Raw genomic sequence first — 12,576 nt, 5'->3', positions numbered from 1 at the left:
TATTCATATTAATAGGCTAATGGTAATATTATTATTGCCTCCACGATTATTAATCTCTTCAATGAAAAACTATTATAGGTGGCATTGTATTTAAATGACCCTTAAAAACCACTTCCTGTTCACAGTACAAACTAGGTCAATGTCGTTTGACGCAATCATCTGCTTCTTCGCATGATATTATTATAAGGAATTTAAAAGAAGGCAGTTAATACAGTACTGTATTTGGTCTCTATCCCAGATATTATCTACAGTAGAATAGGAGCCAAATACAGTACTGTATTTTCTGCCCTTTTTTAAGCCTTAAAGGGTAACTCCGAGTTTAAAATTGCTGTTTATTGTAATATATAAACATTTGCAATTGTGATTTTACCGTTGATTATAGTTTTTCCGTTGGGTACTCATTTAATAACGGAGCATCTTGAGCGTGTTCTCAACAAAAAGGCTTGTATTTACGTTTTCTAATCGAAGATTTTCTTTTAAGCACAATCCTTTTTACAGTTTATCATCTTTTTGTTGTTGTCAATGACCCCATTTCGAAAGCGGTGAAGCAAAACGAGTGAAATAAGCTCCTTTTTAGAAAAAATCTGGAGCTACTCTTTAATGGAACAGTCTTTAGAATATTCAATAATATATGGAATTGGTTTTTGGTAAGAAAAAGAAACATTTCACTACTACAGCAAGCAACATTTTAATTCTTAACCTACTGTAGGCTCATCAACACAATTGACCACTTGAATTCTAGACTTTGGAAAATTGAATTGAATAATTCCCATGCATAATGTTATATTACTATTTAAATTATTTACAATTGTACCAATATTATTAAGTTACTTAAACTAATTTTTGAAGCAGCAGTTATATGGCTCAAATATTTCATAATTTACTAAGCCAACATAACAGTAATGGTCAAACCAGCTGGTGTAATTTTATTAAGCAAGGTTTAGGAAAAAAACATTGATTTTTTACATTATTTCAGCAATTCCCTGATATTAACCATAGCACCATAGTAACTAAACAAAAGTAATTTATCCAGCAAATACTGAAATACAACCCACTTTAGACATTCAATTTTGGCAATAAAAATGTATAGTTTATTTAGGTTTAACAGGCCTTATCTATCCCAAAATTGAATACAATCAGGTCTGTTTTTCAGAATGTATGTTATAAATACTAACAGCAAACAATAGCAACAAAAAGCCTTTGGGGGAGTTACAAGGGGCATTGAGAAAACCAAGATCTAGAAAAATAAGACCTAAGATCTAGATCTTCATTTTCTAGACACCTATTAGTAGTATTTTCTGACTAAACATGTGTTTTTTTTCCTAATTTATCGTGTAAAAATCATTGTAAAAACATTCTAATCACCATACACAAATATTTGATTAAATTTGCTAGCACAAAAGCCAAAGAAAAATTGGCAATCATTAATTCAGATACTTTATATACTTATTATTTTTAATAATAAATTATAAATGTACAATATATAATTGCTAAATATAAAAACATTAATTTTTAAAATTATTGGACACTATATTTGACACATTACATTAATATAATATACAGTATAAGTAACTGCTAAAATTAAAACAGTAAATTAGTAAATTATGTAAATAATACCTGGACAGTTAATTTTTTTAAATGATATCGTTATCTTTATTTGGCAACATTCTCGAGCAATGTCTATTGTACGAGATCAAATTAATAAAATATATTTTTAAATTAATAAATCCTATTCAGTATTTTTTTTGTGCAAAAACATGATTAATGATATAAGATATAGTACAATTTACAAACCCTATATATTTTTGTCTATACACTACAGCTGCTTTCACATCACGCCTGGATTCGGTCAGGCGCTCCAAGAAAAATTGGTTCAGTGTTAAAACATAGGACGTTCCCAACATTGAATCCGTACCCGATTCGGACTCAAAATTCTGAGCGATGGATCAAGAAGCCATTTGTTTCTTGAAATCGTATGATTTTTTTTTTTAACCAATTAACAGTGAGCATGAATTGAATAACCTCGCTTGACACAGGATAACTGTATTCATATACTCAATGCGCAAGATATTTTCTCAGGGCATGATGTGAAAGCAGCTTACACATACAAATTCAGATGAGTCTAAAGTAGCATGCTTTACCTGAGTACTTGAGTTCCAATATATTGAGAGTTTAATATTAATTTAATCAATACAATCCTCCATGCTTTTTAATTCACTTAATTCATGTGTAATTTCATTATTGTTATTACTGCAATTTATCTATAATATTGTATATTATCTGCATTGCAAATTACTGTATTCCATTGTCCAAACCACAACTTTGTTACCATATCTAGATAATTATATGTTTAACCAAGGAGGACCCTCTTTAGTCGGCTGTCTTCATCTTCAGATTCCGATTCAGAACTGCTTGAGGAATGAGTGGAAGTGCGACACTGAGGCGAGCACAGATACTGCATCAGAGGAAGACGATATTTACCACAGAAGTCAACAAACTTTATGTTCTCCACTCTCGAATTGAAATAAACTCCTGAAATGAAAGATTGTTTTCTAAAGTAATGTACTTTTTCTATGTAAATAAATCACCTTTAAAAAACCAGTCAGGAAAAAAATATAAATGATTTGATATATAACACTAAATGTACATCAGAAGTATCTAGTATTGCCAGGGATTTTTTTTTTTCTTTTTGACGATTCTGAATCACCTTATTACATTATTCTTGTACAGTACTTTAAGTGGAATTTCCAGCTCAAGTACAGCAGTTATGACAAGCTAAGTGTGCCAAAATCATTTTCACCATTTAGAACATAGTCCATATACTCTTTAGAATGCTATTGACAACACCAGTATTAATTTTCAGTTATCTGTATGAAATAAGCGACTTCGATAACTCCAGAGGGCGCTATATTTCAAAGATCAATCGGGACAAAAGAATCCATCCAGGATACAGTAGTACAATGATGTAAATTTACATCATCGCACTTTTTGTCCCGATTGACCTTTAAAATATGGCGCCCTCTGAAGTTATTGGGTGGTACATGTGTAAACACGACTTGACCATACCTTTACAATTAGGATTAACACATTTCTTAGCATGATTCAGATAGTGATATAAATTAGCAGGCAAATCGGTCAAAGAATAACTTAAATGCTGATTCTTTACACACCGTGCTGCCAGTTCCAAAAGCGTCGGCGGCTGCCAAGCAAAATCGCGAATAAACCGGACGACCAAAGGATTTCCTCGTAGACTTAACTCGCAGAGTTTACTCAACTTGATAATTTGTGTTGGAAGAGTTGTCAGCAGGTTATTGTGAAGACTGAGAGATTGTAAACTGGTAAGTTTGGTTAGTTCAGCAGGTAAGTCTTGTAACTTGTTATCACTAAGTGCTAAGGTTTGTAGATTGCTTAGCGCACCAATTTCTACAGGCAACGTTTTGAGGCGGTTACCTCCAAGGTACAATAGTTCCAACCTGAAAATATAATTTAAATAGTGAAATTATTACTCGTATATATTTTATTCTTAATCTTATTGATTGATCATGACATCATTGGACCTTTAAAAATAGTATAATTCATCTATGATGAAAACTGTTTTTTCTGTTTAGGGCAAACTAGGCCTAGGCCTATTTACCATCTCTATCGTCAATTGTCATCCTAGGCCTAGTTAGTATTAAGTAAATTCCCTTATATGGCAATAAAAGTTTAAAAAAAGATTAGGCCTATTATAGCCTAGTGCCTAGGCGCCTATATCGTTACTAAAATTTAAAAATAAAATACCATCATGAACATGCAAAACACAAACTAGCTTAGGCCGCTAGGCTAATTTTCCAGAATAAATTATAACAATTTTAATTTAACTCTCTCCTCAGCCCACCAATCTTACCTTCTGAAATTACCAATTTCCCGTGGGATGTCCGTGATAAAATTACCTCCAATATACAAAGCTTTTAAATTTTGTAATTCTGTTAATTGAATAGGAAAATCTACAAAACTATTTCCACTTAAATTAAGGACTTCTAACACCGGGCATTCGCCGAAATTCTTTGGTAAAGATGATTGATCAATAAGATTGTTTTTTGCTGTTAATGTTTTCAAACATTGTAATTGCACTATTTCTTCTGAAATTATCGCCACTTGATTATTGCTAATGTCAAGTTCAACTAAACCAGAAAACTGCGCGAGATTATACGGTAAAGATGTTAGTAAATTTCGACTTATGTTTAGGCCCTTCACATCAGCCTTGTTGACTATACGATCGTGGCTACCGTCGCCTGTGAAAACGTCCAATCCCCGTTGGGACATATCGACAAAGAGATGTTGATTTTCCATATCCATCATTGTTGTTTTGGTAGCACTGTAGTGTTATACCTGTGTGGACTTTACCGTACGTTCATTTTCACCCTTCCAACAAAATAACTTCACATCTAAAAATGAGCAAAAATAGACCAAAATTCCACAAATTTGACATCGCGAAGCGTTCACGACAGCGACTAACGATGTTTTTTTCGCTGAGCCCATGGGATATGCACTAGTGGCATGACGTGTAAAGTTGTTAATACTTTGATTGGCCAATCGTCAACAGCAATAATTAGAGTACTGACCAATCACGGTTGTTCCAAATAGACAAAGCATGCAACTTTTTCTAGATCAAACCAGATTGTGTACGTGACGTCACGTAATGAAAGAATCGAAAAATAGAAACGGTAATCATTATTGGGGGCGCTATACTAATTTCAGCAGTCAATTTTTCATCGAATGAAAAACATATTCTCTAAATTTTTATAAAACACCTACTTTTATTAAATTTACCCATCGTATATCATTGACGAATGCTAGAATTAGTTAGGTCATTCGAAAAAAAGGCAATGCTTCAACTTTTAGATGCAGACTGAGCAGTTGATATAAATCGCAGTAAATATATTCTTAAAAAGTTTACAAAAAGCTAAAGCGCAGCACATTATTTATCACCATTAGATATCACCTTTTCGTTAGGTAGGGCTAATTCCAAATAACATGTTTATCGAAATCAGGTTTGTATCAAATATAAAAATTAGTTTTATTTTTTGGCGCTCATTTGTCATGCACAATTAGTGCCTTTCTTATATTATGCTGTAATAATTTCTAGCGTATTTAGTTCAAACGCAAGTTAAATTTTCAAAAACCTGTGTTAAATAGTTTGTAAATATTACTTATTAATACTTCTATGCTAATTTCAAATTAGATTATATTATATTAAATTTGCCTTCAGAGGCTTGATCGCCCAACTTTTTTTCTTTCTTTAAACAAACATATAGGCCTACTGTATTGTAACCATAAATAAAACATCTTTTATTTTATCTACTGCTCACCTGTGTACCCTATGAAATTGAATTTGTGTTTTGAGGAGAATCATTAAACATTAGTCAAACAACAGTATGAACAGCGTATTCAGGCAAAAATTGCGTACAGAGGTAAATAATAGGATAGTTTATGATTTATCACTATGCGCAGCTAATACCATTTCAAAATTAAACATAATGATTAGAATAAGTACACTTCTTATATTTATGTTTTACCATTTTGGTTTAGGGACAGTGTGTGATGAATTAAAGGCGTCATAGGCGCTCCATAGTACAGTTTGTCTCTTTGTTGTCGTTGAGGGCGGGCGATTACAAAATATTCATTATGAACAACATGGCTGAAAAATCGACAAGTTCTGAAACAACCGATGATAATTCAAGTGGTTCACGGCTGTCAATTGACATAAAAACGCGAGAAAAAACACAAGAAATTGATCCAGAATTAGATGAACTTTTAGATAGTATGTCTTACCAATTAATTAAATGCCTAGAGGCTAGCTAGAGACAATGCCAATGCAATAAAGGCTAGGCTAGCCTATCTATAAGCCTAGCTAGGCTTTTTTAGCCTAACTCTAGGCTATCTAGAGCCCTAACCGAACCAGGCTAGTAGGCCTAGTAGTAGTAGCCTAGCGGGAAGCTAGGCCTACCTACACTAATTACTACTCGCATAGTAGAGTAGACTCAACTGGTTTGTTGGCCTACCGAGGCGAAAGCCCTAGGCTAGGCCTATAGTATAGATCTAAACATGTTTATAGAATAGCTACTGTACTAGAGGCCTAGCTAGGTAGGCCTAATCTAGATCTCCCTTTCTAGAGGCTAGTAGAGGCTAGGCCTACCTACTACTACTATTTTTTTTTCTTTATTAGGTTTCGAGTACACCATAGCCACGGCTTAAGATAGACAATAGAATAGTATTAGTAAGCCTAGATAGTAGCTATTTTTTTGTATTATATTTAAAAAACAAAATATTTATTAAATATTATTATTTTAATTTAAAAACCTGCAGGCTGCACATTCAAATTTAAATAATAATTATTGTTTTGAAGGTGTTTTAGAGGACTTAAATGAAGGACCAGCAAAAGAAAATGTCAAAGGTGCTAAATGTAATTCCCAACCTGATGTTAAAAAAACTAAGTCTGCTGCTAAAAATAGTGTACAAAAAACAGAAGCTGTAATAGAACCAAAAGATGAAAGCACAAAGGTAATCAAATTCTACTGTAGGCTAGCCAGACAGTCAACTTAGCAGTGTGTGTAATTTTAAGTTTTCTAGGCACATTCGACCTTTTGTGTTGCACTTGTCTGGTCAATTGTATGACCCACTATTGACACAGGGGTGTGTCAAAAAACCTAAATGGTACATTAATACGTCTTTTTTTACGAAATAGAAGTTTGTCACCACCGTTTTTCCACAGTGCCATGTATGCTTCATGCCTACACTGTAGGTATCTCCCCTTAAACATAAAAGTTGCTGAATCGTGTAGTACCCACTACACTTATATTGTAGTACACTACACGATTCAGTAACTTTTATGTTGGTTCAATGGGGTTTGCTATGTTTTTTTGCGGGGGTTTGCTAGGTTTAACAATGTTGTACACTTAACATTAACAAAAGATATCCTGTATCTGATTTGCTGTGACATTTTCATACTCGGACTGGAAAAGGAGGAAAAACAATTCACCAAATGTCATCATTTTCTAAATTATTTTTACAGAAATATGGGCCTTCCATACCTCCTGCTCAGGAAGCACTTTTCAATGAATTATTTGGATCATCAGAAATGGCTAGTGAGGCCACTAAAGAATTTCAGAATGCCATGCAGGATTTTATGAAGGATATAGGAGAGGAAATGGGTGGTAGCCATCCACCACCAGACTTTGCCAACTTTTTTGGACCACCTACCGCTCAACCCCCTGCTGCAGGGGCTTCTCAACCAAAAAGTGATGGCACCACACCTCTGCCTAACAATCCAGCGGATTTGAAACAAACTTTGGGGGAAACTTTTCAACGATTATCACAAACAGCGCAAGAGTTGCAGGTAATTGTCATTTATTTGCAAACAAATACATAATCAGAAATAAGATATGTTTAGAATAGTGCTATAAGTTCAACTAGATGCCTAATAGAAGACAGCAAAGTAATACCAACCAGGAAGGCAGAGTACTTCTTAAAATTGCTGCCATATATTTTGGAATTTTAGTATCTAAAACAACTATGAATTAGATTGTGAAAATTAATGTAGTCTTGTAGGCTAACTACCTGTACAGTACTACCATCATGCCTCAGGCTTTTGTCTTTACCAAGCAATCTGACAGTGACACGTCTGTCGTCAACATTATTCCATGGTTTTACTTCTAAAGCACATTATATTCCAAGCAGCATTCTTCTGTTGCTTGCCTTCCGTCTCAGAGTATAGAAATAGAAAATCAACTACTGTATGTACATTAAACAGTTTAGATTGTAGTAGAATGGCATAGCACCCTCTATTTTAAATTACAGCAACATGAATACCACTTACTGTATACAAACTACCATATTTTTAATAATAGCACTAAACCTGAATCTAAATCTCCTTCAGTGTTAGAAACCAACAAATGGGGTTTTTATACTATTTTGCACCATGCTATTGCTATGAGAGTCTCAACTCAGGCTCTGCTATTTTTGGTCATATTTACACATTGCAGTCACACAGTTAGATCGCAGAGATACCAATGTGTAAATTGTGCATCTTGCAATATCATTGGAATCTCTATGTTATTGTATGATTTTTATTAGTACAGTACTAACGTTATTTATAAGAAATATTAGAAATTATTGTTAGTATTTTACTCAAAAAATGGTTAGTTTTGTCACTTTTAAGTTTTTTATGTTTTGGTACATTTTACAAATAGACGATTCAATTAATTGTTGCCTACTGTTTAATTTTAAATTATTGTGTTAAATCCCACCTTCTATTTTAAAAAACACATCTCACATGGTTGTGTGAAGCCTGTGCCTCCTATAAAAATCTGCCACTGAATTGTACATACCAAATGTACTGTACAATATTGTAAATTATTAATTGAACTTTATTCATTAAATACTGTATATAACAAAACATGAACATAATATAAACTTAGGCCTACTGAACTGAGACTGAAAAATTAAATGAATGGCCATTATCTACACTATCAAACTTTATGTGACAACAAAATGTGATGTGCCCATGCGGACATGATGATGTCATATCACTACTATATTTGGGCATATCACTAGCATATTTTGGTACATCACACTTTTTTTGTATAGTGATATATGATATAGTGTGTTATAATTAACCATTATCTTTATAAAGAATAAGTAATGTAATATAGTACAGAGGCAAAATGTCATTAGCCCAGTCATAGTCTAAACATAAAAGATTAAATGATATATTTAGACCACACAAAATAATCTACCAATTAGTAACTGATCATATTACAAATATTTCATTATACTGGCTTGTAAGTTGTATTGAAACGATAATATAAAGGGAAAAAACACAATTAATACAGTATTTCAATCCTCATAATAAACTACACCATTGTGTACAGAATTCAATAAAATTGTTGCTGGTAATTATGAAGCCCCTTTCAGACCTAAATATTGAAATGTACATTTTAGCCAAGAGGTTTAAAACTCTAAAAAATTGCATTGTTTTGACGTAAGGGAGAAAAAAAAAGAACTGTGGCCATATTTTTTACTTTTATTCAATGTTTTTACAGTAGTATGTTATACTTCTTCAGGTTTATGATTTAAAATAAATATTTTGTTTTACAAAATCCTTGGTACTGTATGTTTCTGTTGCCCAAAGTACTTGTGGTGTAGAAATTTGCCTGTATGTACACAATTGATCATTATATATCCTTTAATAAAGGCCAATTCAGACTGTGTCATCATACAGCGCAGTCTGAGTTCGCTTCAAGTTTAAGTATACAATTGTTAAAAATAGATTATTCATTAAATGAACAAAAACATTCAAACTTATGCTGTGAATATTCCATTTTTTGCAGGGAGATGAAGATATGTTTCGTTCAATGGGAGATTTAAATTTAGGTGGTGGTGGTCCAGGTGGTCCAGACAACATATTTTTACCAATGATGCAAGAAATGATGCAAGGTTTGTTATCAAAGGATGTGCTCTACCCATCATTAAAAGAAATAATTGATAAGGTATACATTGATAATTTTTATTTAACACCTAAATCGATTCCTGTCATTTGATTGGATGAGTTGGGTCACATGGTGTGTCACATGCTGTGCAATAGTACATTGTTTAAAAGTACTTTTCATTATTTCATATACGAAAAACAAATCTGCGTGAAATCCAATAGCATCTGTTGTTCTGCAAGCAGAAGCAGCTATGCGCACAATGTGATCTCTCCTTCACAACAAAAAGATCAGAATAATGGTAATGACAGGAATCTATTGAGATGTTATATAAAAACAAATAATGAATGTTTTTATATTTGTGCGCTAGTACAAATATTTTCATTTGGCGAAATATGGAATTTTAATTTCGCCAGGGCTTCGCCTCGTGATAATAGGATTTCATCTTTCACCTCATGACATTATTTGTACCATCGCACTCATAAACATTCATTACAGTATTTGTATAATATTTAGCATACATTACATAATATATGACCGAATAAAATCCCAACTACTTTAAGCTAAACACAAAACTATAGTATGATCCCACCTCTTTTTCTTTTGTATTAATTTCCCTTATTAATTTCTTCAGTACCCAGAGTGGTTAGAGAACAACGAATCATCTTTGGAAAAATCTGAATTTGAGAGATACAAAAAACAGCAAAAAATGATGGGTCAATTATGTGACCTTTACGAAAGCGAAAAGTCAAGTGATCGCCAGGAGGTCAAACAGCAGAGGTTACTACAGATCATTGAACTTGTACAACAGGTTATTATTTTTTGTTTTACTAAACATTTAACCAATGACCAATTTACAAGTGGCTATAAAAAAAATATCATACAAAGCATTACATAAGTTGTTCATCAAGCCCATAATTTGCCAACAACAGTGCAAGGCATGTTTTATCATTGCTAATCACTTTCTATGGAAAGTTCAATGTACAGATACATTAAATCTGTGAAGTCAATGAATACTTTGCAATTATTTTTTTTTTTAATTCAACGAGAAGAGCATTCACATCAACAATTATTCTTAAAATTTGAAATTTATTTGATTTTTGCTTTTCAAGATGGAGTCTCTCGGTCAACCACCAAAGGAGTTAGCAGGAGATATGGTAAGTCAATGTTTTTATTGAATTTTCATCATCATTTATTTAATCATAATCATCCTCATTGCTATTAAGAACATCTTCTACATAATTACCTTCATCATCATCTTTAACATTTCCTTTAATTCTCTCATATTATTTATATCTTCTCATAATCCTTATTGCAATTTATCATTTATCATCATTCTCTTTTAATTGACATTAATAACATCATTATCATCATGATCATCAATTCCATAATTATCCTTATCTTTCTTCCTTCTTCTTTCATCATTCTTCATAATAATCATTTATTGCATTGTCATCCTTATCTTCAACCTTATCATTATCATCACAATCATTATCGTCAACCTTATCATCATTATCATCAACCATCATCAATGTTTTCTGTAAATTACCGCAAGTGCTTACAAAAACCATTCCGTCCTCAGCCATTTGGATTTGACCTTGATGAAAATGGATTGCCAAAATTCCCAGGAATGCCTTCTGGAGAACAGTGTGCAATCATGTGAACCGGCACCTCGCTGAACAAACCAACAGATGTGGGTAGTGCCAGAAGTACGGTAGCCCGAAGGTGCCGTTGATCAGCGAAAAGGTGGATACAATGGTGGCTCGTAGGTGCCACCATGTGATGCATTCCATTTGATGTGAAATTATTCTGGAGTATAATGATGGAGAATGAAAATCTGAGTGAATTACGGTTTGATATAGTGTACTGTAATAATTGAGATCATAGTATATTATTGTGATTTATTATGTAATATTGTTTTTACAAATTGTTTAGGGTATAAATATATTATTTTATTAATAAGAAATGTATTATGATGTTATAATAATTATAAATACATTTTTTTTTATAAATAAGGCTTATACAGGATGTTAAAGAATATTTTATTTAAAATTGAAGATAAATTTACAAATGTTCAACATGGTTTGGATGAGCTTTGTGGATTCACCAGAGTATACGACTATGCAGTATTAAAATATATTTGAAGAGTGGCAAATGTTTTTACGGTCATGTTAGTTAAATACATTTGTTATTAAGCAGCTGGAAAATGTTGCTGGCACCAGAGAACCAAGGAATCTTCAAATTTAGTCAGGAAGGAAACTGAACGCCACCGGATAAAAGTTGTTTAAGCAAAAAAGAATAGAAATAACTTTGTTTTATATCTAAAGAGGTCGCTGCACAGTCTCAAGGACCAGTATGTACCACTGTCAGTTTTCTGGCCCTTGAAGTCCCGCTAAATCCAGCCATTATAAACCTGATAAGGAATGATTACTGTATTGATCCGATTCAAACACATTTATTTCGACCCTTAACCAGAGGTTTTCATGGTTAGAAAAAACGCCGAAATTGAGGATCTTTGACGGTTACAGCATAGTTAATTTACAGTAGAGATATCACTCATGTTAAAAGCAGTTTTATAATATTTAACAATACATGAGACCAGAAAGCTTGGCACACCGCCAAATTGCCACCATAATTGTTATTTATAGCACTCAATAATGGATTTTCAATTCCAATTTTAACACGTATAGTATTCTCTATACATCAGTTCTTATGTATTTTAAGTACTATCAATAATTAAGTACTTTATCTTATGGTAAAATAATTGTAAATCGAAGGTATCATTACATGGAGAAATTGTTTTGATGGCAGCCAGGCAGTCCGAACTAGTAACATAGTTCAGTGCGAATAATTATGTTAAAATTGAGGAATTGGCGGAGATTTTGTTAAAGTATACTTGTCTCGCACTAGGAAGCAACGCGTTAAGGCCAATTACCACAGTCAGATGGTTTTTAGTCGCGTGGACGCGACTCAATAGTTCACTATGTCGGTCGGTCGGTCGGTCTGTCTGTCGGTCCGGTATCACTATGCGTTTTATCGCTTTTCTGTACTTTTTGAACTGTTTTGATGTACAGAAAAGTTTTAAAGTACATTACTTTTTGAAAGTTCA

At 32.9% G+C, this 12,576-nt stretch overlaps 2 protein-coding genes across 2 annotated transcripts; one reads left to right on the top strand and one right to left on the bottom strand.

Moving 5' to 3' along the window:
• Positions 1-669: 669 nt before the first annotated feature.
• Positions 670-4,487, bottom strand: LOC144850163 (leucine-rich repeat-containing protein 58-like). Its single transcript, XM_078707386.1, has 3 exons — positions 3,887-4,487; positions 3,067-3,473; positions 670-2,532 (listed from the first exon to the last, which is right to left on the bottom strand). Exons 1-3 carry the CDS (start codon positions 4,339-4,341, stop codon positions 2,351-2,353), a joined length of 1,044 nt encoding a protein of 347 aa, XP_078563512.1. The 5' UTR covers positions 4,342-4,487; the 3' UTR covers positions 670-2,350.
• A 1,163-nt stretch (positions 4,488-5,650) lies between these two features.
• On the top strand, positions 5,651-11,649 carry LOC144849610 (peroxisomal biogenesis factor 19-like). The gene is made up of 7 exons (XM_078706576.1): positions 5,651-5,803; positions 6,389-6,543; positions 7,055-7,378; positions 9,372-9,530; positions 10,102-10,278; positions 10,580-10,624; positions 11,050-11,649. Exons 1-7 carry the CDS (start codon positions 5,668-5,670, stop codon positions 11,128-11,130), a joined length of 1,077 nt encoding a protein of 358 aa, XP_078562702.1. The 5' UTR covers positions 5,651-5,667; the 3' UTR covers positions 11,131-11,649.
• The last annotated feature ends 927 nt before the right edge of the window (positions 11,650-12,576 follow it).

The sequence above is a fragment of the Antedon bifida genome, chromosome 8 (assembly GCF_963402885.1).
Source record: "Antedon bifida chromosome 8, ecAntBifi1.1, whole genome shotgun sequence".
NCBI lineage: Eukaryota > Metazoa > Echinodermata > Crinoidea > Comatulida > Antedonidae > Antedon > Antedon bifida.
The sequence above is the reverse complement of the archived record's forward strand: the minus strand, read 5'-3'. Positions and strand labels throughout refer to the sequence as shown.